The sequence below is a fragment of the Aspergillus ruber genome (genome assembly GCF_000600275.1).
Source record: "Aspergillus ruber CBS 135680 unplaced genomic scaffold scaffold00044, whole genome shotgun sequence".
Taxonomy (NCBI): domain Eukaryota; kingdom Fungi; phylum Ascomycota; class Eurotiomycetes; order Eurotiales; family Aspergillaceae; genus Aspergillus; species Aspergillus ruber.
The window spans coordinates 27,440-50,442 of NW_024467340.1; the positions used below are offsets into that span (position 1 = coordinate 27,440).

General features: G+C 47.4%; 6 protein-coding genes across 6 annotated transcripts; 4 read left to right on the forward strand and 2 right to left on the reverse strand.

Moving 5' to 3' along the window:
• Positions 1-3,818: 3,818 nt before the first annotated feature.
• Positions 3,819-5,756, forward strand: EURHEDRAFT_466506 (putative R3H domain protein; the record flags this gene model as incomplete). The annotated part of the gene is made up of 3 exons (XM_040785106.1): positions 3,819-4,160; positions 4,223-4,766; positions 4,822-5,756. 3 exons carry the CDS (start codon positions 3,819-3,821, stop codon positions 5,754-5,756), a joined length of 1,821 nt encoding a protein of 606 aa, XP_040634401.1.
• A 3,877-nt stretch (positions 5,757-9,633) lies between these two features.
• On the reverse strand, positions 9,634-11,175 carry EURHEDRAFT_381700 (NAD-dependent succinate-semialdehyde dehydrogenase; the record flags this gene model as incomplete). The annotated part of the gene is made up of 2 exons (XM_040779439.1): positions 9,634-9,754; positions 9,809-11,175. 2 exons carry the CDS (start codon positions 11,173-11,175, stop codon positions 9,634-9,636), a joined length of 1,488 nt encoding a protein of 495 aa, XP_040634402.1.
• A 1,109-nt stretch (positions 11,176-12,284) lies between these two features.
• Positions 12,285-14,969, forward strand: EURHEDRAFT_510042 (Zn(II)2Cys6 transcription factor). The gene is made up of 8 exons (XM_040785937.1): positions 12,285-12,398; positions 12,451-12,573; positions 12,628-12,845; positions 12,903-13,450; positions 13,499-13,760; positions 13,817-13,992; positions 14,055-14,235; positions 14,301-14,969. The coding sequence occupies exons 1-8, from the start codon at positions 12,346-12,348 to the stop codon at positions 14,840-14,842; spliced, it is 2,103 nt and encodes a 700-aa protein (XP_040634403.1). The 5' UTR covers positions 12,285-12,345; the 3' UTR covers positions 14,843-14,969.
• A 1,139-nt stretch (positions 14,970-16,108) lies between these two features.
• EURHEDRAFT_518931 (ALDH-like protein) lies at positions 16,109-17,766 on the forward strand (the record flags this gene model as incomplete). The annotated part of the gene is made up of 4 exons (XM_040786731.1): positions 16,109-16,403; positions 16,556-17,085; positions 17,110-17,365; positions 17,489-17,766. The coding sequence occupies 4 exons, from the start codon at positions 16,109-16,111 to the stop codon at positions 17,764-17,766; spliced, it is 1,359 nt and encodes a 452-aa protein (XP_040634404.1).
• Positions 17,767-18,052: 286 nt separating this feature from the next.
• Positions 18,053-20,727, reverse strand: EURHEDRAFT_417138 (uncharacterized protein). The gene is made up of 6 exons (XM_040783128.1): positions 20,574-20,727; positions 20,456-20,510; positions 19,104-20,397; positions 18,949-19,046; positions 18,591-18,886; positions 18,053-18,484 (listed from the first exon to the last, which is right to left on the reverse strand). Exons 1-6 carry the CDS (start codon positions 20,578-20,580, stop codon positions 18,117-18,119), a joined length of 2,118 nt encoding a protein of 705 aa, XP_040634405.1. The 5' UTR covers positions 20,581-20,727; the 3' UTR covers positions 18,053-18,116.
• Positions 20,728-22,153: 1,426 nt separating this feature from the next.
• On the forward strand, positions 22,154-22,552 carry EURHEDRAFT_466458 (uncharacterized protein; the record flags this gene model as incomplete). Its single annotated transcript, XM_040785099.1, has 1 exon — positions 22,154-22,552. A coding segment is annotated over one exon (399 nt), but the record flags the coding sequence as incomplete, so codon positions are not given.
• Positions 22,553-23,003: the final 451 nt, after the last annotated feature.

The following is a 23,003-nucleotide window of genomic DNA, read 5'->3' on the forward strand; positions in this document are numbered from 1 at the left end:
TTACAACATATTGTAGATATCAAGGAAGTGTCCGCAAGCATTATTTGGTCGCGTGGGTTCCCCACCGTTGGCTTTGGATATGACTATGGCTCTTGAGGACATGAGAAGTTCGGATCCTCATACAAGATCAATAAGAGAACCGGATATGACAATTACTCCGGCTGCTTTCTACCAGTCAACAGTTGTATTCGAGAGCGGTTGGAGCGAGCCTCGCGAGAATACTCAAACACGGAGCTCTGGCTAAAGGGAACCGGAGAACCGTGTAGAAGGTGATGCCTATCAAGTGGGAGAAATACTTATTTACTGGGACCGCGCGGGGAGACGCAGAAGTTCTGGGGATTAGTGATGGGCCGATAGTCAGTCGCCCTTCAGAGAGAGGCTGTCTGCTTGATTAGTTATAATAAAAACTGACGTGATTTGCTAACCTTGACACTAGAGAATCTTCCCATTTCTCCCAAATGCATCTGATCAGAAGATCCAGGTGCCTACACAGCCTCTTCGGAGGAGGTATACAAGACCTACCCAATCACGACCAGAACGTGACGCTCGAAATCGACGCGTTGAGACTTGCGACTACAAGACCATGAGATTGGCTGGCTGGGCGTCTGCTTGAGGAGTCAAATGGCACTGATTCGCTTTGATTCGCTCTCTATACAAATCCTTGTACTTCTGGCCGATTGCTTCAAGGCCATGTTCAAATGACTTGTACCGTACAACCAATGAAGACCAGTGAATCCAAAGTCTACATGAACAAAGGAACCTTGCATGTGGCGATGCGGCCATATTCAGATGAGAATGATCGGTCCTGTTCTTGAGTTATGCGAGGCCAGCTGAAATGCAAGTCAGGGTTTGCCTGCATAGTGGCGAGAGGCTACGGAGTCGCCGGGGTGCCGTACAGGGGGTTATATATTTTGCCTGATATTTGAGCAGTTGTACGAAATACAACAGAGTGTTTTATTAGCGGTTCATATATTCGTAACCTACTTCGCAATCCCAGTACATATGAGCAGAGTAAGCCAAGTGCTATCTAGAAACTAGATGGAATGAACCCCTGGAATGTATGGTAATGACGGTACCTGGCGGGAACGAACTAAGAATGTTCTATGGCCGCGGATCGCCCATGCCGGCCTCCACATGTTCTAGTTTGTGGTTTCTGGTACTTGCCAATGATCAAGAGTAGAGCCGGTATGGATTAGAAATAACCGTTATTTTCATTTTCGTCATCTGAAATATGAGACCGACTGCACTGCACGATATTGCAACTTGCCACCAATCAAGCGCCACTAGATAAATCAGGCTTAGTGCGTTTCCGGAATTACGGCGGCGGTAATGTCGTATTATATTCCTTTTTGGCTTTGATGGATCTTGAAATATTATTATCGACATCCCCTGGGAATAGGGGCATCTGAGTAGTATCCGCGGATACAACCAATACTCCGTAAACTGGGCTCGGAGGTTGCCTGTCATATGGCGTGTCAAATATATGGCATCACATTTGTTGCCCGAGTGCAGCTTATATCCAGCTATTAATATCCCGGGCTGAGACCGAATATGCAGAGACAACATACACGCAGCCAGACATATCTACTGGATCGTTGCCTCCGTCCCCTGCACTCGTTGCATACCCGGACGATGAAACAGTCAGTCATTCAATAATAATCTCAAATCAATAAAATCCCGACTCTCCTCCGACCAGGACCGACCAGACCAGACCAGCCGAGACCAGGGCCACCGGATCGTCTTGGAGAAGAGGCACATACCCCCGAACAGAAAATAAACAAGCCGCTCGTGACTGTTTCCGTAGTTTACTGCACGGTACTGTACGGGAGTACTTGCTGCGCCTTTTTGCCGGGTCCTGCTGGAATTGGGAAAAGACAAAAAATGAAACTATGTCTGCGCTCCGTCCTTCCGCGGGGACACTAGAACACTAAGGGCAAAGGCCCAGCTTCCTATGTTCCAATCATCGATATTGATGCGGATTGAGATTATCCACCGTGCAGCGGGGGACCCCCCTATCCTGTCCTATCGGAGGTAACGACATCGCTGGAGACACTAACGATGCGATGGAAGTTTTCGAGAGGACGGGATGGGAACCGTCATTCAGGAACCGGGATTGAATAGCGTCGAGGGAGAGGTGCGATCCGGATTCCGCAACGTTGATCACGGAGTATGTACGGAGAGGGAGGATTTGGTCGGAGGAGGTACGGTGTTCTTTTTGACGTACTTTTGTGCAAGTGCTGTATCCACGGGGACATGAAGGTGAGGAGTGTTCCCCTGCTACTATGTACTCCGTATGTACGGAGCAGATGGGAGCCCGTACGTTGACGTGTGCTTGATGGAGATCCATAGAGTGTTCTGTATCCGTAGAGTGTACGCGGAACTTTTGTCTGACAGAATAAAAGGGGATCCGGTAATCAAATAGTACCCCGTAGTAATGACATTCTAGAAGAGATCCATCTATCTAGATCCTCCGCTGCATAATCGCAGTGTCACCAGCATGGACATGGACAATAGAATGCACTATGGAATTGTTCCCGATCCTAATAATAATAAAGCAATAATCATGAGAATAGCAACGGAAGGTACTATAGCTCTTCCGTACTCAAAGAGGACAGATAGAAGGCAGAGAAATAATCACCCTGATAGCAGGTCGAAGAGGGTCCAGGGGCAATGGAGACGAGGATCGTGCAATTAATAGCAACGCTCAAGCTGTCTGCTCAGGAGCGACCATCATCGACACTTTAAGAAGAGCTGGAGCCGTTGAAGTGTGGTCTTCTGTTTGTCTTTCTGCGCTCTCTTGGTTGTTATCTTGTTTCTTCATTCTGTACATCTCCCGGAGACTCACTCCTACATACCTGATCACTATTTGTTCTCTGTGCTCATCTATTTCCCGTCATTCCATTCTTCTTTCTTGATATCCCTGTGGATGTCCGAATCGGAGGATCTGCCATAATACATCTGCGGCATCACTCCCACCCTCCTGTAATAAGCCTAATCTTGCGTCCGATCTTGCTTTTTTTATTACTCTCTTTTCTCTCTCATCCTCTTGACACTATATATCTGTCAAGGCGGAAAGAAAGCGGTCGGCCGGGTTTTCTGCTGCCGCGTGCATTTTTCCGCATCGGATTCCCTTTCCTCTCTTCCTCTCTCTCTCTCTCTCTGTCTCTGTTTGTCCTCACTTTTTCTCTTTCTTCTTCCCTCCCCCTTTGTTCTTCTTTTTAATTTCTTTTCTGTCTTTTTACTCATTGTTCTTCGAGACAATCGCCCTAGTCTCGAGTTGATTGACGGTGGTTGTTCCCTTCTGGTCTCTCCCTCCCCTATAATCCTTTCTTCACTTCCAGGAAAGGAACGAAAAGAAAAAGAAAAGGAAACCCAGACGAATAACGCAGAGGATCACGACCCGAGATATATTGCTATTGATGACCGAATCCGTTGCATTGTGCTGGCATATTTGATATTTGGACACTTTCTCTCTTCGTCGGGAGCCCGTTTTTTCCGGTGTCGAATTCCCGCACAATTCGTCACCCCGTGAACAGCGCGCGTTGTCCTCTTGACCGTCTACCCTTCTTTCCCTCCGACTCTCCCCCATTATTCCCTCCCATACAATCTCCCTCGCTGGAGTGGGAATTGATCTTCGACCTTTCTCCGATCACGGTCGCTCCTATGTTTAGGTAGCCTCCGCTTCGAATTCGCTATTGGGATCTGATTTTGACCCCCCATTTCTCCCTTCTACTCAACCTACCTACCTCCCGGGATATCGATATAATCCCTCTTGTTACGTGCATTGTGTTTGAAGATTCGCTATATCTCAGCCCGTCATGAGTTATCAACAATCGCAGGATATGTATCACGACAACCCTTCTGCTCGTTCCCCCGGCTCCCAGCGTCACCCACAGACCTTGCACCGTCAACCCTCGCGTCAGTTCGATGCCTACGGCCCCATGCCTGTTAACCTCTACGAAGACCCTATGGCTCGTTACGACACCGCTCGCCTTGAGCGTCTGAACCCGTCGCTGAATAACTCCTACGCCTACGATCTGGGTGGTTCGCAGACTTGGAACCCCAACGGGTTTGCTAACCCCCAGGCTCTGGGAGGCATCCGCTCTGCCTCGAGCAGTTTGAAGTCTAACACTCGCGGTGGTAGAGCAGGTCTTCCTACGGTACGTCTTTATTGGTTTTTTCTCCAAACTCTGATCACGGCAGAACTAACTTGGCAACTCAGACCTGGTTGGATCAGCAACCCGGCATCGCGAGCCCCTTTTCCTCTAGTCTCGGTCCCAGTCCGCTCCAGAGCAGTGCAATGCGCCCAGAAACCACGGCTTCGGAAGTAGATGACGAATTGATTCCCACCGCTATCGTCATCAAGAACATCCCGTTTGCCGTCAAGAAAGAACAGCTGGTGCAATTGATGACTGAGTTGAACCTCCCCTTGCCCTACGCCTTCAACTACCACTTTGACAATGGTGTGTTCCGTGGTCTGGCCTTTGCCAACTTTACTTCTGCCGAAGAAACGGCCACTGTCATCGAAGTTCTCAACCACTTCGAACTCCAAGGTCGGAAATTGCGGGTCGAGTACAAGAAGATGCTGCCGCTCCAGGAGCGTGAACGGATCGAGCGGGAGAAGCGGGAGCGTCGCGGCCAACTCGAAGAGCAGCACCGCCCTCTGCCCAACACCCAGCTGCATACTCAGAGCTCCATGTCTTCCCTCACATCTCATATTCCAGCGACCTCCCCGTCGCCAGTTTCGCAGCGTGGTCAGAAGCTTGGTACCTTCACCCCCGTCCATGCCAAAGATTGCAACTAACCATCTGTCCTTTTTAGAGGTCGATCTCAATGATAGCATGACGCTTTCGTACTACTCCCAACTCCTGCTCTTCAAGGAAGATACCAGTCGTGACAGCGTGCTCTTCCCCGTCAACTTGACCCCGGTTCTTCGTCGCACAGTGCACACACTTGCTCATAACATGGGCCTAGGCCATGCTTCGCGTGGCTCTGGGGAGCAACGCCAGGTCCAGGTTTTCAAGGTCATGCCAGGATCGAATGTGAGCCCACCCTTGTCCTCTATCCCCACTGCCGTCCAGCCCTCCGAAACCGCCCGTCGGGGATTGAACCGCGCGGCAACGATCGACTTCAGCGAATCTCGTAACGACGGACCGCCCCCCTACGGTAGCCTTCGAAACCAGGCGTCGGGATTCCTGGGTGTGTTGGACTCGCCAGGGAACTATGGAAACGCACAGAATCTGCGCGCCGCCAAGTCCTTTGCAGACCTGCGCTCCTACACCCCGTCGCCCGTGCCTTCGTCGGCCAGCTTCCCCGCTGCCTTGCAAACCAACGGCGCGCGCCTTCCGCAGTACGACGGTGCCACCACTAGCGGTGCCTCCAACACCCCGACCCTTACCCCTGCACCCTCCGGTTCGTCTCTGGGTATGCAGCGGGACGACAGCCTGTTGGTCAACAGCTTGAGCAGCTTGTCCCTGGGTACTGGAATTGGTGCGACCAATTCCAGCCCCAGACGTTTGAGGGGTATGTTCTCTTGGGAGCAGCCAGAGTCCCAGCCTTCCAGTGCTGGCGCCATTGGTAGCAATCGGTCGGTCGGACTTGGATTTGACAGTCAGTCGCAGGAGCGCATGCCCATCCGGCAGCCTAGAGGCCCCACCCCTGAAAAGGGTCCCGGTTTTGGACGTCAGAACGGTCATCAGTCCCGGGCCAGCGACGAGTTGCGGACCAACTCCGGAGTGGAAATCATTGTCGAATAAACCGAAAGAAAAAAAAGCAACGCACGCATGCACGCCCTATACGTTTTTTGTTTTCTCTGTTTTTAATCGATTGTTTTCGACGTTCGAACCGATTAACGGGACTTGTCAGAATTGCTTCTTTTTTTCTTTCCGCCGCAAAACGACCCATTTGACGCTTTATATCATGAGGCCTGATCCTGTTTTGCGATTACTGGCTTACGATTCGATGAAGGGATGACGAGATGACAATCAAGAGAGCCGACCAAAAAGAAAGACCTTATTACTATTTATTTGTCCTCTGATCTAGCCAAGTTTTAGACGTGAATCTTTTCTTCATTTCTTTTCATATCCCTGGGGCAGCCCAGCAGACACGCTGTTTGGATTGACTCGTGTTTTTTTTTTTCTCTTTTTCTTTCTCTTTATTCATTGCGAAACCAAAACATCCCAGAAAACAACCAAAAAATTTCTAATTCAACAATCGCAGAAACGCTCTTCTTGCACTATGTTTTTTCTTCTGAGACGCAGGCGCCTTTGCATGCTGTAACGTCCCATTTACTGTCGATTACGTGGGGAACCAACTGCTGCTGCAAGGATATACGACAAAAAAGAAACGGCTGTTGGTCGCTTTCCCCTGATGTGCTTGTGACAATGGTCGAGATGACATACAGCATTTATTTTTTGCATATTTATCTTTCGTCTTTATCTTCTCTTTTCCTATGTATGGGGCAGATTTGCATTTCATTTGATTTCTTGTTTTGTCTGTGTCTCCATTTACCAACCTGTACTCTTAATTGCCTCATGGATTTCCCGGGTCTTTGCAGAATGCCTTCATTCCTGCAGATGATTGTTCGGGTAGATGTATCCAATGTCTTTCCATTTCGTGATTACTAGTCCAATGCAATAATAATGACTCTTCGATAAATCTCCGTAACGTTTGCTATAAACCTCCAAATCGGCCTGTACGACAATCAGTAACCATCTTATCTTTATTTCTTTTCATCTTCGTTCGCTTCTTCGCTTCTCTTCCGGAACTTATTTCGACAGCCTCCTGTTTGGAAAGGTATAGTATTATCTATGTTTAGAATTCAATCTAAGTTGGCGATAAACACGCGAGCACGCTTATTCGACTCTTGGCCCCGATAGACTTCGCTGTATGAACGACATGTCTTTGTTTTAGGGCATGTGGCCCCTTCGCCTCAATCCACATATAATGCCCAAACTGCACAAACACTGAGCAATCATTCATAGAAGTGCGTTGGTTTGACATTCTCTTTTTTTTCTCAAAACGATCATCATTCCAGGCCCAGAAGAGGTTCCGACATCGCTCAAGCTAGTCATAGTACCTGAACCGAAACAGTGGATGAGGAGGTGTCAGTAGTTGTACCAGGTACCACAGAGGAGACGATCTCAACACTGCTCCAGTGCGTGTCTGGGAGCTGATCTCACTAGCTTTCAAATGTTTGGCGGTGCAGTAGGATACATCGGCAGGGGAGTAATAATTCTTACTTATGACGCGAAGGCTTTCGTCTCCATCGCTTTTTTTGTAGCTTTGAGAGCAACAGATGGTATTTTGAGTTTTTTTTTCGATGTCACTGGGGAGACTTTCGAGCGCGAGATCTACGGCGAAGAGTGGATTGTAGAGTGGACGGTAGAGCAACGGGTTATGCACAGCGTACTGTTGAAATGGCTCTTAATGCCTTGAGAGGATGAGATTAGGAGAGCGTCTGGCTCTTCTGGTGTTATTGACCGCTGTATGAAATCTGCGCGTATTGATCAGGAAGCTTTTTAGAGCATTCGTCAGAGTTTTAAGAAAAGTGCTCAGCACTCGGGGACGCCTAGCGAGGACGTCGTCATTTTGTCCGTGTTTTTACCAGACGTTTTTCTTGTGATGGGGTTTCTGGATTGAATTCGTCGAGAGGAAACGGGTTCGTCGAAGCCTCTCCTTCTGAATTTCTTGTCTTTTTGATGAGATCTGACCACTTCAGGCTAAGTTCAATTAGTGCTTAGTTCTGGGTCTCCTGTGGCTCATGTTTGCACCGCGATACAAGAACGCTTCCTGCTTCCGGTTTATCTTTAAAGACATGTGGTTACCGATTAGATTTTTGGGTTGTCGTGCAATTCATACTTCCATTGCCATAAACCAGACAAGTCATGAGAATACCCGGTTGGATATTGTGCATCTTCCCTCGCGTTGTCGTATGTGATTTTAGCCACACCAATCTAGTTATCACAGTGCTGGCCTACATCTAGTCTTTATTAAGAGACGTAACTGACCACGCATTTAAACTTTGCCATCCAAACCTTCCTTTCAAGAAGGTGGGATTTCAGACATGCGCTGGGTGGGAAACGGGCAGGCATCTCGGCTCTGTTGATTCAATCAGAAAGTGATCACTCCAGAGGACCCGGTTGTATTGTATGAGAGGAAGCATGCCAATTCTGGGGTAAGTTGCTAATATAAGCCCAGCGTTGTTAGATAGGCTCAGATGTAGCCTCATGATATGGTGCACTTTATAGATAGTTTCGCGATTCACAATGCCAAAAGCAAATCAGTTTTGTCAAAAGCCGGCTGTTAAAGACGTCTGTCAATTTTGAACCATTTAGAATAGCTCGATGTCAGAAACACCTTTGAATAGGTCGAGTTCCTCACCTCGAGGGGAACTACCGAAAACAAGAATCGAAATTGCAGGGTGTCTGATGGGGGTTGGAATAGAATAACGTGTAGTAAAGAGAATAGGGCTGTTGGAGGACAAGGTCGCATTCACCAATATGGCCGATGGCCCTGTCAATTCACTCTACAGCCCCCTTCACCTTCCGAACAAGGAATCTGATCAGTTAGTTTGTAGTTATTTAATAAGAATATTATATCCAGTGAAAAGGTGCATGATCATGGAGAGATGGGTAGCTATGCACTACCCCAAGCATTAAGCGTATATAATTGCAACATGGCAAAGATAAGCATCCTGTTTCATCCATACCGAATAAAAAGAACATTAAGCAAAACATAAGACTTAGTTACGGTGGTTTTAATCCTCTTTCTCAGACTGATAGGCGCTTCTCCACCGCATACAACAGCCGCAATTATCCGTACAGTGTGTCTTCATATCAGGGAACGACTCCTGGACCTGACCATCAAAGCTTTTCCGGGGCCCTGTACAGCATCCACAATTGCGCGCGCAGCAGCCAAACCCGTTCTTACAGGACGTCTGACCCTGTTTCCATTCTGCCGAGGACGATTCCTCGGAGACCTCGAGGGTCCAGGAACCCGCAACCTATTGTGCGTCTATTTCAAGGTTTTTCTTTGCGATTTCATCAAAAGCTACACTGACCTCTTGAAGCCTTTGGTTACCTTTTTTCACCAAGGCCTCATCGTTTTTATTCAAGGTACCGCTGGCCTGCGCTTTTCTTATCCCCTTTATCGACTTGTTTTCCAAGAGCCAAAGTTCCCTCTGCGCCGTAACTTTGAATCTATGGACGTTCGCATTTCGAGACTTGATGAGATCCAGTTGTCGTTTCTTTTCTGCCGGGGGGGATTAGGTATCTCTGGAGAGTTCATACCACCGACAATCGGTAAGTGGAGTTGTCGGTATAGATAAAGCTCCATTGGAACAAGAATCATCTGCTGTGTTTGCTTTTGGAAAATGGTAAAGGTCACCCCCTAAGACCACGGCACAAAGTGTGCCGACGAGGGTTGTAAGGACGTTCATACTGTTGGCTAGCTCAGACTGGAGAGTGTATGAGTGCCGTAGAAAGGAAGAGGTTTGGAGAGTTTTGAACATTTTCTTTTCTACCTTTGTCCGACCTATCAGGAACCTCACAGCCGTCATAGATCTGCCGTGAGTTTCGCATCAATGTCACTATAACTGCCTCAGGCCAGAAGGCAAGTACTGTATCTATCTATTTACAGCCGCGTGTACACGGTGTTGATGCCGCCTGTGACAACCATTTTGATATTGACATATTCATCCAGACCATACTTGCTACCCTCTCGGCCCATGCCAGAATGCTTGACTCCTCCGAATCTACAGAGCGTGTCAGTCTACTCAACTCGAGGGCTTGGGTAATATAAAACTTACGGAGCTGCAGCATCTGAAATCACGCCGGTGTTGAGTGCAACCATACCAAATTGCAGCCTCTCAGTGACTCGATGCGATCGTGCCAAATCAGTCGTCATAACATAGGATGCGAGGCCGACATCGCAGTTGTTGGCCTTGGTGATGACTTCATCTTCGGTTGAGAATTTATACAATGCTGCAATCGGGCCAAAAGTCTCCTCGGTGCTTATCTTCATGGAGTCATCGACATCGCCCAAGATGGTAAGTTCGTGAAAGTTCTTCCCAAGTGAAGGTAGCTGGCTTCCTCCAAGAAGGACTTTCGCATTCTTGCTGATAGCATCTCGAATGTGCTCCTTAACTTTGCTGACCCCATTCGTCATGGGTCCATGCGTCACGGCTTCCTCGGCGCCATCGCCGACATGAAACTTCTTGACCTCCTCGACTAGCCTCTGGTAGAAACGATCATAGATGCCTTCTTGTACATAAATCCGGTTTGCGCACACGCACGTCTGACCAGTCACCTTGAACTTGCTGGCAAGGGCACTGGAAACCGCGATCTCCAGATCCGCATCATTGAACACAATAAACGGAGCATTACCTCCCAGCTCAAGACTCAGTTTCTTCAATGTGCTGCTGGACTGCTCCATTAGGAGTTTGCCGATTCTTGTGGACCCAGTGAAGGATATTTTCTTGACGGTGTCTGACTGGCAGAGAGCCAAACCAAGCTGCGGCGTGTTATTCAGTGCTGTCACAACATTGAGCACACCCTTTGGTATACCTGCACGCTGCCCAAGCACGGCCATGGCATTCAAAGAAAACGGTGTAAGTCCATCCGATTTGAGAACCACTGTACAACCCGCTGCCAACGCAGCCGCCACTTTCCTTGCACCCATCGCCATGGGAAAATTCCACGGCGTGATCAGTCCGCACACACCAATAGGCTCCTTGATAACATGCGTCCGGCTAGTCGAATTGCTATGCGGGATAACATCTCCATAGACCCGGGGAGACTCTTCTGCAAACCACTCGAAGAAGCTCGCTGAGAAAAGCACTTCGCCTTCTGCATCTGCTTTTGCTTTTCCGTTCTCGGCTGTTATAATACGGCCCAGATCGGCTTTGTTTTCGACTAGGAGGTCGAAGATTTTGCGGAGGATTCGCCCGCGTTGGCGGCCTGAGAGGGATCTCCAGGCTGGGAATGCGTTAGATGCGGCGCGGATTGCGTGGTTTAGATCGTCGATGGACGATTCGGGGCATTTTCCAATGAGAGTCTCTGTGGCCGGGTTCGTGACGTCGAAGGTTGAGTTTGATGATGCCCATTGACCGTCGATGTAGGATTTCTCGACGAGGAGACTTGGGTCTCCTAAGGTGGATGCAAAGGATGGCGCCATGTTTGAACTCCAACAAGTGAAGTGATTATTTACAGAGAAGCCTTGTGGTTGGGAAAAGGCTTTATATCAATACATTGACAAATTCCAGATGTCCCTACATTCTCGGGGCCCCGAAGAAAGAAGAAAGTCACTCCGTGACTTTCCCGATTCCATGATACCTACTCCGGATTCTCGAGAACCAAGGTCGGGCATTGATCACCAATCACAGCTCCCAAATAAGCTTCTCCGCAAAATAAAGGACTGGGATGGCATCCGACCTTCTCTCCAATTGAAAAACACTATGCTTATTGCCGGCCGGTGGGATATCAGATTGCGCGGGGTTATCTGCATCCAGAGTAATGCGGGGTAAGCTGAAATCGCTAGGTGCTATGTACATGCCAATCGGTACTACAATTGAATTGCTGACACCAATGAAGCCGATGAATGAATATAGATACCAGCAAGCAGGAGAAGAGTAGACAGGATACAGTCTCCACCATACAAGTTCGAATCCGGCTCAGCCCTAGCGATGCCGATGATAAGGCAGTGCATCCTGACCCGAAATAGATCCCGAAAGTCTCAGGAATGTATGTGACCAAGATATACGCGCTCCGACACCGAGTAGCCTCTACAGTAAAGACTGGAATCCCCATGTCCTTCAGCCGACCGATGAATGACATGGATCGAATCATCCGAAGGTCCTTTCATTGGCTCTGATCATGGCTCTCGAGGGCGTGGGTTAAATCCGATGGAGCATGCTCAGCCGAGCTTGATTAAGGACCCCAAGTCCCAGGAAATCAAGGATGTAAACAGCATCGCCATTGAGCTTCCAAAATGAGGACTAAGCATTATATCTACCCAGTCCAAGTCTGTACATCTCGCACAGATGTCTTCGGCAACCTTGACAAGACCTTCATTTGCTCCGCTGAAGGTGATCGATTCAGCTTATCTGTTGCTTTCAATCTGTACTAACTCTTCGTACTTGTGTTTATCGCCCCGATAAACAATGCGCCGTTTAACCCCTTTTGTTTATCAGATGCGAGTCTCCACAAGGCCCTGATACTAGTGCTATGTGCGGGGTACGCACATGACGCTCCGGGATGGCAATGTTCTTACTCTTGACAAGTATTCTCTATCGGCGCAACAGACCAATCCATAGATGCAGGGTTATGATTGACAATTCAATTAAATATGCCAACAAGCTTCAAAGCAAATCCTCGCAAGCTAAGAAGGACGCAAAATGCGTAAATAACTCCAAACCTCACGAACCGGACTGGAACTGATAGCATATCACAGATGCGTCGCCTGCCGGCAGAGTAAGATCAAGTGTTCTGGTGAAGAGCCATGCACCAACTGTCGACGACGAGTCATGAGGTGCCGGTTCGTGGAAACAGGGAGCAAGGTCATGGTAGCAGAGAGGTTTGCCAGACGCGAGTGCTGTCAACCAATGATACGGAGCTAACAAGAAGCTAGATATTTCCAGGAACTGCAGAACCAGGCTAGACTTCAGCAGCAGCAGCATACATTTGCAGTAAGGATCCCATCTGGGAGTACCTGTCCGGAGGATAGATGTCCTCCGGCGGACTTACCACAGGCTCAGCCGATCGATCACACGAGAAGTATTTGGACAAGTCCATTTAGCCTTCCTTCGAGAATCCTTAAAGATGCCCGTGACAGCAAGCGCAATTGGAGTGAGTCTATAGTGACGGTTTTCTAGTTTGGATTTTACAGCTAACAATGTGATACAGTTTGGCTTGCTCCCTCTTCTCTATGGTCACTCACTGCACGACTGAAGGTCATGATAACAGAAAAGCTTAGTCTCGAATCTCTAAACAATAGTCCCGGCCTTCTGGAAGGCGACGTATACGCTTTGCAATGGCGAGATGCTGCTCCGAATGACCCTCCGGATATTAGTGGTCTACCATCAATCGACCAGGCTCTCTATCTTTTCAACACAGTCAAGTTCCACCTCGGGCAAATCTACAGATTCTTCGATGATGAAGAGACATTTGTGCGTCATGTACGGGAATTTTACCAGGGTGATGCAGTGGTGAAAGCAAGTGAATGTCGTTTATGGTTTGTGCAATTTCTACTTGTTTTGGCTTTTGGAAACGCGTTTTTGTCACGATCAAGAGGCACCAATGATCCTCCTGGCTCAAAGTTCTTCGTGCGTGCGACATCCCTGATGCCGGACCTTGCATCCTTGTGGGAGGATAGCTTGCTAGCCATTGAAGTTTTGGCTATGATGGGGTTATATCGGTATTCGATCGATTATAGGGAGTCGGCACATGTCTATGTAAGCAATACACTCTTGCATAGCTCTTTGGCTAATGATTCTGTCCAGGTTGGTCAAGCAATACGCATAGCGCAATTGGGAGGATTGCACACTCAACTACCTGAAGAAGAACTTGGTTCAAGAACATTGACAAGATGCCGAAATCTATGGTGGACTTTATACATTATGGATCGGCATTTTTCATCATCTGTTGGGATTCCAATGACAACGCACGATTGTGATATAAGTACTCTAGTCGACCCGTCGCAGCAAGACACCACACTCAGTCTTCAAGTCAAGCTGTCACGAATGCTCTCGACGATTCTGGCGAGTAAGTGGGTCATTTTTCTTTTTTATTATGACATATTTAACTTTTTTACTATTCAGCAATCTACAAAACTGAAAGGATGCAGCTGGGAATTTTCCTGGAACAGACACGATCAATCCTGCATACAATGGCAGGCCATGCCCAAGAAATTGAAAAGATCATTCATCTCAAGTTCCAGAACTCATTAGATACCATGCCTAGAGGTACGCGCCATATAACTTTGTCATATCACCAGGTTTGTAAATAATTCTTGTAGCAATATCATTTTCCATTATGCTAACGCTATAATCGGCTCAGTGTGTCATTGTCGCTACGCGCCCCCTTCTCCTATCAATTCTAAAGGAACGACTCGAGAAACTAGATCATGGAGAAGAAGACTGGCAGAGCTTCCTGGCCCCGACCAAGGCGTTGATTAACACCGGGATAAAATCAGCAGTCAAAACGCTTCAGATACTTTCGGATGAGGATAGTCTTCTCGGTGCGTCAATTATTTCTCTTTATCTCTTTGTCATGCTGGTCAAGTGAGAAACCTAATCCGTCCAGAGGTATTCCTGCCATTTGAGCTAGAGTTCACATACGGCGCCGCTATATACCTGACAATGACAAGAACGCTCTTCCCACGGGTCGCCGATGGCGAGGCGGGTAGTCATAATGCACACTCAATCCTAGATGAGATGATCAGCAAGGGAAACAAGCTGGCTGAAGTCCGGAAGATTGAGTTGACACAGATCGAGTCTCTTTTCCAGCAATTGGCGGCGCGAATCGAACAGCAAGGTCTTCAAACCCTGACATTGTCAAGTCCTGAGCAGAGTATCGTCAGTGCCAGCACTGTCTATAACAACATCAATGATAATGATGATCAAGGACAAGAAGATCTCGCAACTGCAACCGCAATTGATCCTCAGACAGTCGTACACTGCATGCCCGGGGATTCTCAATCACCGTCAGGCCTGCTTCCCCAGGATACAAGCGATCTTGAATTTCTCGAGAATATTGGGATATCGTCTTATGAGTTTCTTTCGATTGTGGATGGTATTGATGATAATTTCGGTATTTTGGATCCAGGACAGGGCTGGGAGGGATGATGCTGTGTTTTAATATATCCCAATGGTTCATTCCTTGTGGCTTTTAAAAAGCCCAATTATACAAAGTCAAGTACATATGAGATGCTAATTCAGACTGAAAAATAACAACATGTGGGCTCCTCCCGGGTTTCTTAAATTTTCTCCTCGACTGAGGTCACTATTCCCAACCTAATGGTCAGACGACTCTGGTCACGCACGATTACACGACTAAGAGGTGCATAGTCAGAAAAACTTTTCTGCTACTAATGGCTCGGAGGGAAACATTTTGACCAAGGTAAGATCACCCAACCTGATGGAGTTAGGGCTATCCTCAAACAACTTACCTGTACGACGATCTAGCTTCTCCAGAAGCTGGAATTCGCAGTCAACATGGGCCGTGTGTCAGTCCACAGTATATTCAAAGTCATTGTCGATTGCATAGCCGCTATCATAAAGGTGCGCGCCGTGAATAAATCGCAGTTGATTGCAGGGTCGGTGTCCGGGTCACTGGCGACGTCGCAAATGTTGACTGGCCCTGCTTCGCCGATGTTGAAGCCAATGATCTCCCCCGCATCTGCGTTTTCAGGATCTTCACTTGCTTCTGGATGGACATGATCTCTGATTCGACACCGGAGGGTCCCAAGGTGAAGATATTAGATTAGATGTTATCTGTTTACACACAGCCCGCCACCATGGTCCCGACTCCCGGGATTAACTCACTCCAGCAATGGCAATTTTCGGAATAGACATGATCCCACGAAAGATATTCTGTAGTACTGATATGGATCAAGAAACAAAGGAATAATGATCGTTCGAATGCTAATTGAATGCCCAATAGCATTGGATTTATTTATAGTAGGTTTGGCTATATCAAACCAAGGCTATGGGATGAGTAAGGAATCATTCCGAGACTCAAAGAAGACTGATAAGCAGAATAACTATAATTTATAAGATATGCGTATATCTCTAGTGATATCGGAGGCGGCCCTACCCCCACCCACACAGCAGTGACAAGTGCAATGTCGGATTGAGCCTCAAATTGAACATGAATAATACATGGTATGATTCGAGCGAGAAAATCAGGTCCAGGATGTTGTGGAAGTTACGTTTCGTCTAGATTGTGGTGGGAGGGGTGTCCCTCGTATGATTGTACCGGCATATCTCATGTCTATATATTCGTAGGCACATAATTTGTGTGTGCTGAAAGACTGGACGAAGACGTGTTAACCAAAACCCACCAAACACTTCATGACTATCATGGATCCAATTCTTACTCTTCCAAATCCCATGGCCCTGACAACTGCGTCCTTTTCGAATATTATAGATGGCCAAAAATGTGACAATGGTGTCATCCATCAGAGCCAGGACCCAAGATCCAAAACCCTACTTTGGCCAGTTTGCTCTGCAACCACCCAGGATCTGGATAAGGCGGTCGAGACCGCCCAGGCAGCATTCCTGAGTTGGTCAGCGACACCGTGGGAGTGTCGACAGGATGTCCTGCGTGCATTGGCCGCGGCATTGCGAGAAGACAAGCACTATTTTTCAGTGGTGGTCTCGAAAGAGACGGGGAAAACGGTATTGGGTGCCTGAGTCTCGAGCATTTTGTGTTCAGCAGCTAACCAAGGTCCATGTCAGACACTAATGGGCGATTTGGACGTGGACCAGAGTATCGGTTTCCTAAAATTCAAGGGCTAGTAGGGACCCTACGTATAAGAGTCGCAATTTAACTGACAGCGTGTCCGATGAAAGCCTCTCAGACAATTCCGGACAGTGTGGTCCACGAGGAACAGGGAATAAAGATCATCGCCACATACAAGCCGTTAGGAATTGTCGGTGCGATATATCCCTGGAACCTCCCACTTATTCTTGCAGTGGCAAAGATCGCCGCGTCGCTAGTGACCCGAAACTGCATCATTGTGAAGCCATCTCCATTTACCCCATACAGTATCCTGAAATTCGCCGAACTTGCAATCTCTATTGTGCCCAAGGGTGTCCTGCAGGCATTACACGGTGGTGCTGACCTGTGGCCGCTCATGACCACGCATCCAGAAATCCAGAAACTTAGCTTCACAGGATCGACCGCGGCGGGTAAGAAGGTCATGGCAGCGGGAAGTCAGACTCTGAAGCAAATCACTCTAGAGCTTGGAGGCAACGATGCCGCGATTGTGTGCTCCGATGCCAATATTGATGCCGTTGCTCCACAGGTAGCTGCGGGCTGCTTGTCTAATACGGGCCAAATGTGCGTCGCGACCAAACGAGTGTATGTCCACCGGGACATTTATAAGTAGTTCCATGACCGTTTGATAGAGGAAGTCAACCTTCTGGCGGGTAGTACTGATCGAGAGATGCCGAGTGTATACGGACCGATGCAAAACAACATGCAATATTCTATCGTACAGGATATAATCGAATATTGTAGGATCCGCGGCTTCAACTTCTCCCTAGGTGGAAAGCCTCTCGCCCGCCAAGATAGCTTGTTCATCCCACCCGCCATTATAGAAAATCCGTCAGATGATTCTCGAATTGTACAGGAGGAGCAGTTTGGTCAGTATAGATTTGTGTCCATGGTTCTACCCACTTTATACTTTATCCGTTGAACTCCATTCAGCCAACTTCCATCATGATTACTCCACCCAAGGACCTCAGTTGAAACATGACGTTCAACAGGCCCCATCATACCGCTTCTATTGTGGGAAAGCGAGGACGAAGTGATTCGCCGAGTAAATAGTATCGACTCTGGGCTTGGAGCTAGCGTTTTTTCCAGTTATTTATCTCGTGCGGATGGAATTGGCCGGCAACTTGAGGTCGGGAGTGTGTGGCTCAATAGTTTCAGCATGCCTCATCCAGCTGGGTATTTCTCTGGTCACAAGCAGAGTGGTGTCGGAGGAGAATGGGGAAAGCAGGGACTATTCGCCTACTGCGCAGCCCAGACAATTCATGTGTGACAGTCTCGAGCAATATAAATTCATTGGTAGACTCACTGTCGAAATACTAACATGGAGAAGGAAAGAAAGAAGCTGGGCCTGCCAGCGCTGCGCTATCTAGTGTGCGAAGGGGTTCCTGCCCTATATTCAAAACAGGCCAAAGTATACAAACATCTTGCGTTGTTGGTGAATGCCCGTACTCCGTGACACATGTTTATCAGTGAGAGATAGTGAAGCTGGCAAATGAGGTGATTTGCGATGTTTTCATACGTATTTTCGTTTTGTTTTTTTCTATCAGCTTCAAACACCCGGTTGCTAGCCACAAGAGGGAAGTATCATTTCTTAATCGAGGGGGTAGAAGCGGGACAATATCAAATGTTCAGTATATTGAGATTCTCAAATTGCTTGATCAGCCTGTTCACTTGACTCATGTCTGTCTCATCAAATCGACTGAGAAGAGAGCCCGTACTCAGGCTGGTATCATTGTTGGCCATTAAACCTGGATTTTGTATGCCTCGGAGAATTGCTTGTGCCAGAATCCAATATTCTGGAGCGTGCTGCATAAATCCTGTGCGTTTCCATCTTTCGCTGGAATATAGGCCAGCCACTTCAGAGTCATGTTCGAGAGCGTCGTATCCATCCCAGAATGATTTCCAGTTGCTGAGACCTTGTCGGAGTGGCTGAACAGCCACTTCGGGAACAAGGGTGTTTCGTGAGTGAAATAGAATGGAATGGAATGCTTCGCTATATGGTTAGCCGATCAAATTCATATCTTTACGGTCCATGTCTGTTGACCTGAAGAAGAAGAGCTGACTATCATACGCTAGTTGCAGCTTACAACATACCGCTTATGACTATAAACAAGTTTAGCTTCCCTAATCGAGCAAAATACTCTCTGCTATCAGTGTCCAACTCATTCTGACACATCTTTGTCACCACAGACGCAACCGTGTATTTCTTTGGGCTAGGCATGCTGATATACGATCCAGCCAAATGCAACAGGCACTCATCGGCAGACTGCGCCTGGAAAGAGCGTTTGGAACACACAGGAGCCATAGAGAGCTCGGCTATTGACAGCTTTGGTGGCGTGTTATTGAAAATGACAAAAGCTGTATCGAGTAAGAAAATGAATGAAAAGGTTCTGTACATGTCATTAGAATTCTTAGGGACAGATGACTGGCACAAAAACCACGGAAATCATACCTAACAAACTCCTCTTCTAATATAAAACGATGCCAATCTATGTCTTGTGATTGGATCTCATGATGGTTTCCGGATGCAAATCCAAGGTTTCTCGCAACCTGAAGCAGCGGAGTAAATTAGCTTAGCATAAAGCAAATGGGCCAAGCTGGGTATACCGCTATAACCATGCTGAACCTATAGCACCTAATTCTCTGTTTGCTATTATTATCACCCTCCCAGTTTTGTAGAAGACAAATAAGATACGCGGCCTGAAGCGCCTGGAGGGCCTTCCGTTCTGGGGGCTGGTTCTCGCCCTTGGTTGTTACTGAATGTTGGAAATGCTCTTCCGCAAAGGCCATCTCCTCTGCACTGCTGAACCAGAGCTTCGCATTTTTCTTAACGGATTCGTCGGGGGAAAGGCTCGCACCAATTAATAACATGGGCACGAGCAACGTGTGGGGTGCGTTGTGGATATCGAATGTGGGTTTGTGGATTATCGGGCAGTTTGGGTACCAGAATGACCAGAAAAAAAGTAGGTATTTCTTGATATTTGGGGGGCTGAAAAACTGCACACAAATCTGTTCAATGAGTTTTGACCAGTAAAAAGTGATTGGACTGCCTGGATCTCGATGCTGCGTGGCAACCTTTAGCCCAGACACGATACTGTTTGTGACACCGACAAGGGAGTCCGAAAGCCAATCTTCGCAACCAAAGTACGTCTCCTCGGGCACATCCGCAAAGAAAGATGAAGAGCCTCGTTCCCGCTGGGGACTCTCAATGACCTCCGTGAAGTCTGACAGTTGCAGAATGACCTGTGATGAAGTGCCATCTTTCTCCGGATTCAGGTCAGACGACTCCTCCTGTACACTCCGGGTCAGGTCCTTCATTTCAGTGGGATTTCCACATTCAAACGAGTCCGCGAATCCTGTAGCGCTTGTGAAATGGTCCAGGAAATATAATCTTGTAACAATGCTGCTGGGATATGTGGACTGGACTGCTGAAAACGCATCACATACGTTTGATGGAAAATTAAGCACATATTCACTATCGAGAATGGACGTTGGCGGCTCCTCAGTCCCAGAATCAAGAATGCTTAAATTCAAAGAGCCTGTTTCCCCGGCGGAAGTCATATCCAAGTCTGGAATTTCCAAGGGTTGATAACATGGTTGGTCGATCTCGAGCTCTGCTGTTTCTCCAGGCGTGGGAAGTGCGAAGCCAGGGAATATGGGGGATGAAGTCTGCACCAGGCCACCCGACTCTGCAGCGGGGTGAGAATCCCCATAGGAGCATCCATGATTTCTGGCGCGACATGCTTCGCAAGGAGAGCCCAAGCTACATGCCTTCTTAAGTCTAGAGCATCGATCACAGGCTCGCCTCTTACTAGGTTTAGGGGCATAAGGATACCGAGGTATCTCAGCGCCTATATCGAGACGCAATTTGCAAGTCCGCCAGTGCCTCTGGAGAACGTCTCTGGAGATAATGAGCAAACCCAAAATCTCTCGAGAAAAGGCTTGCGGCATTGACTAACCTTCGTTTGAACGATTGGCTACAGAATGTACAGTTATGGGGACGATCACCTCCATCTGCAACATTGAATCAGCTCCCCACACAGGAAAGGTTTTCATCGCTAGAGTCCATAGACGTACGAGACATCAGATGGCGTTGAAGATGTTCATGGCGTCGGAATGGCGTGAAACAAAATGTACAACGTAAAAATTGCGTACCAGACATGGGCAGTCCAAATGAAGACAGTGGTGGATACGGTATGGATATGGTGGTGGATAATTTACTATGTGACAGGTGAAGTTGGAAATGTAGACCTGGGGATTTCTGAGAGAAGAGTAGAGTATTAGTCAATGAGAGTGATCAACAGGCAAAGCGGGCTTAAGTAAGCTGGGGGGGTGGAGGAGTGAGGGTTCAAGTCTAACGTATTCCACGGGCGAGCGGCGCGTTTTCCCCGCGACCACCAAATACTCAACCATCAACATGCTTGTAATTTGAAAAAATCAGTAAATTAAGACTATCTAGTAATTGAACATGTAGTTATTTACTAGGGCAACTGCGTATAATATGTCCAATAGTCCCACAGCCACTACAGCGTGGTGGAGCTCGCTGGCGTGGCCGTTGAATATCCGCTTCGACCTCTGCTTCAACCACTCTATCAAGCTGCTGAACACGCTCCTGACCTTCCTGTATAGATAGCATAGTATCTTGACCTAGGTTACCACGCCTGCGTGCTTTCTTCGTCATCTTCCGCTCATTCTCTGTCCGTAGAACTTTGATTTCTTGGTGAAGAAGTAGATTCATATCCATTGCCATCTGTGCAGATTTCTCAAGATGTTGAAGGTGAGATACAGGGCTGCTCGACAGCCGTCTTTTCTTATTAAGACTTCTCTGTAGATCGTAGATCTTATGATCAAGTTGGCGAGTATTTTGAGGGGTCTGAAATGCAGATAATATTGACCCTTCAGTCAGAAGTGGTGGTGTTGGCGTACGCAGTTGAAAGGTAATTTTTGAGAGAACCCTTTCTTTATCTAATGGTTTGATCCCTGCTCCAGCAAAGCCACCATAGATATTCTCTTTGGTAAAGACCTTCTCGCGTGCAGATGGATAGAGAGATAAGAAATCATCCTTATCAATATGGTTGTTGCCAGCGATCATCATTCCCTCAACTAGCTTCCCATATGCACGCTTTAATGGCCCGAAAACACCAACATCTAGTGGTTGAAGAAGATGAGATAAATGAGGTGGCATACAGAGACAAATGATTGCATGCTCTTTACAGAATCCATCAAACTCTGCACTTAAATGGCTACTATGGCCATCAAGTATAAGTAGCCGCTTTGAACCAACTGAATAGTGTTTGGAATATGGCTCAAACACCTCTTTAAGCCAGCGTAAGCCCATTATATCAGTAGTCCAGCCATTCTGACTTGTGGCTAGCCTCCAATCTTGAGAGAGGGCTGATCCTTGATACCAAGAAGCTTGATGCTCCTTCCCTTTGAGGATCACCACCGGAGGAATTGAACATCCATTTGACCCTACACATTCAATGATTGTGACCCACTCACGGTTTCCTTGGATGACTGTACGTGGTTGCTCACTGCGCTCAGCTGCAGTAATAACCTTTGACGTTGTACAGAGACCCATTGCAAAGCCAGTCTCATCAAAATTCCAGATATCATCTTCATGGATACCATGCTCTTGAATCGTCTCTAATATCATATTAAACCATTGTTGTCAGGGTCATGGTAACATACATGATAATTTGAGCGACGACCAGATAAAGTTGATATGTGGTAGCTTGGCCGGCGGTGCAGGTCAGGCCGTGAGCACAATAATTGAAGTTGTGGAGAGCAAGGTGTGCACTGAAGCCGGCACTGGTCATCCACTGCAATCCTGCAAGACCATAGTTGGGTTCATTAAGGGCACTGGTCAGGGCTTCACCACTATAGAGGTCAACAACTATTGTCCTGCTTTCCTGAGTTTATTTGTGGGATGTAAGGGTAATAATGCAAAGGCCTATGCAGAGAACAACAAGATAGAGATGACTGCATTCAATTCTCAGAAGGATTACAACTGCGACACTACCAAGGAAAAATGTATTGAGACAACCGTTGGCTGAGGGCTTTCTACCTGCATGCCAGTGTCACTTCCCTGCTACATGCATTGCTTGTGTATAGCCTATGCTACAGTGTCACTTGTGCAAGGATCTGAGAAAGCATAAACAGTACATACCTCAGTAATGTACATACACTCCTTTGAATCCCACAGCACTTTTTTAAATTATAGAACAAGGATATCAATTTTTCATGCTCAGGTTGCTAGGTGCCACATACAACTTTAACAGCACTGTGCTCAGCATCCGCCACGGGCTCGGAATAGTAGATTATAATGAATTGAATTCCTATCTCAACTATTGTAGCCATTGGCGAGAATATCAAATCCAAGAAGAAAAGAGAAGAGGAAATAATGGGAGGAAGTCAACTTGTTGAAGAAAGAACTAAGGAGTGCGGTGGCTACCTGAGGTAAATAGGTGGCCATATGGCTCGCTTCTTGGATAGCTTCAACCAAGA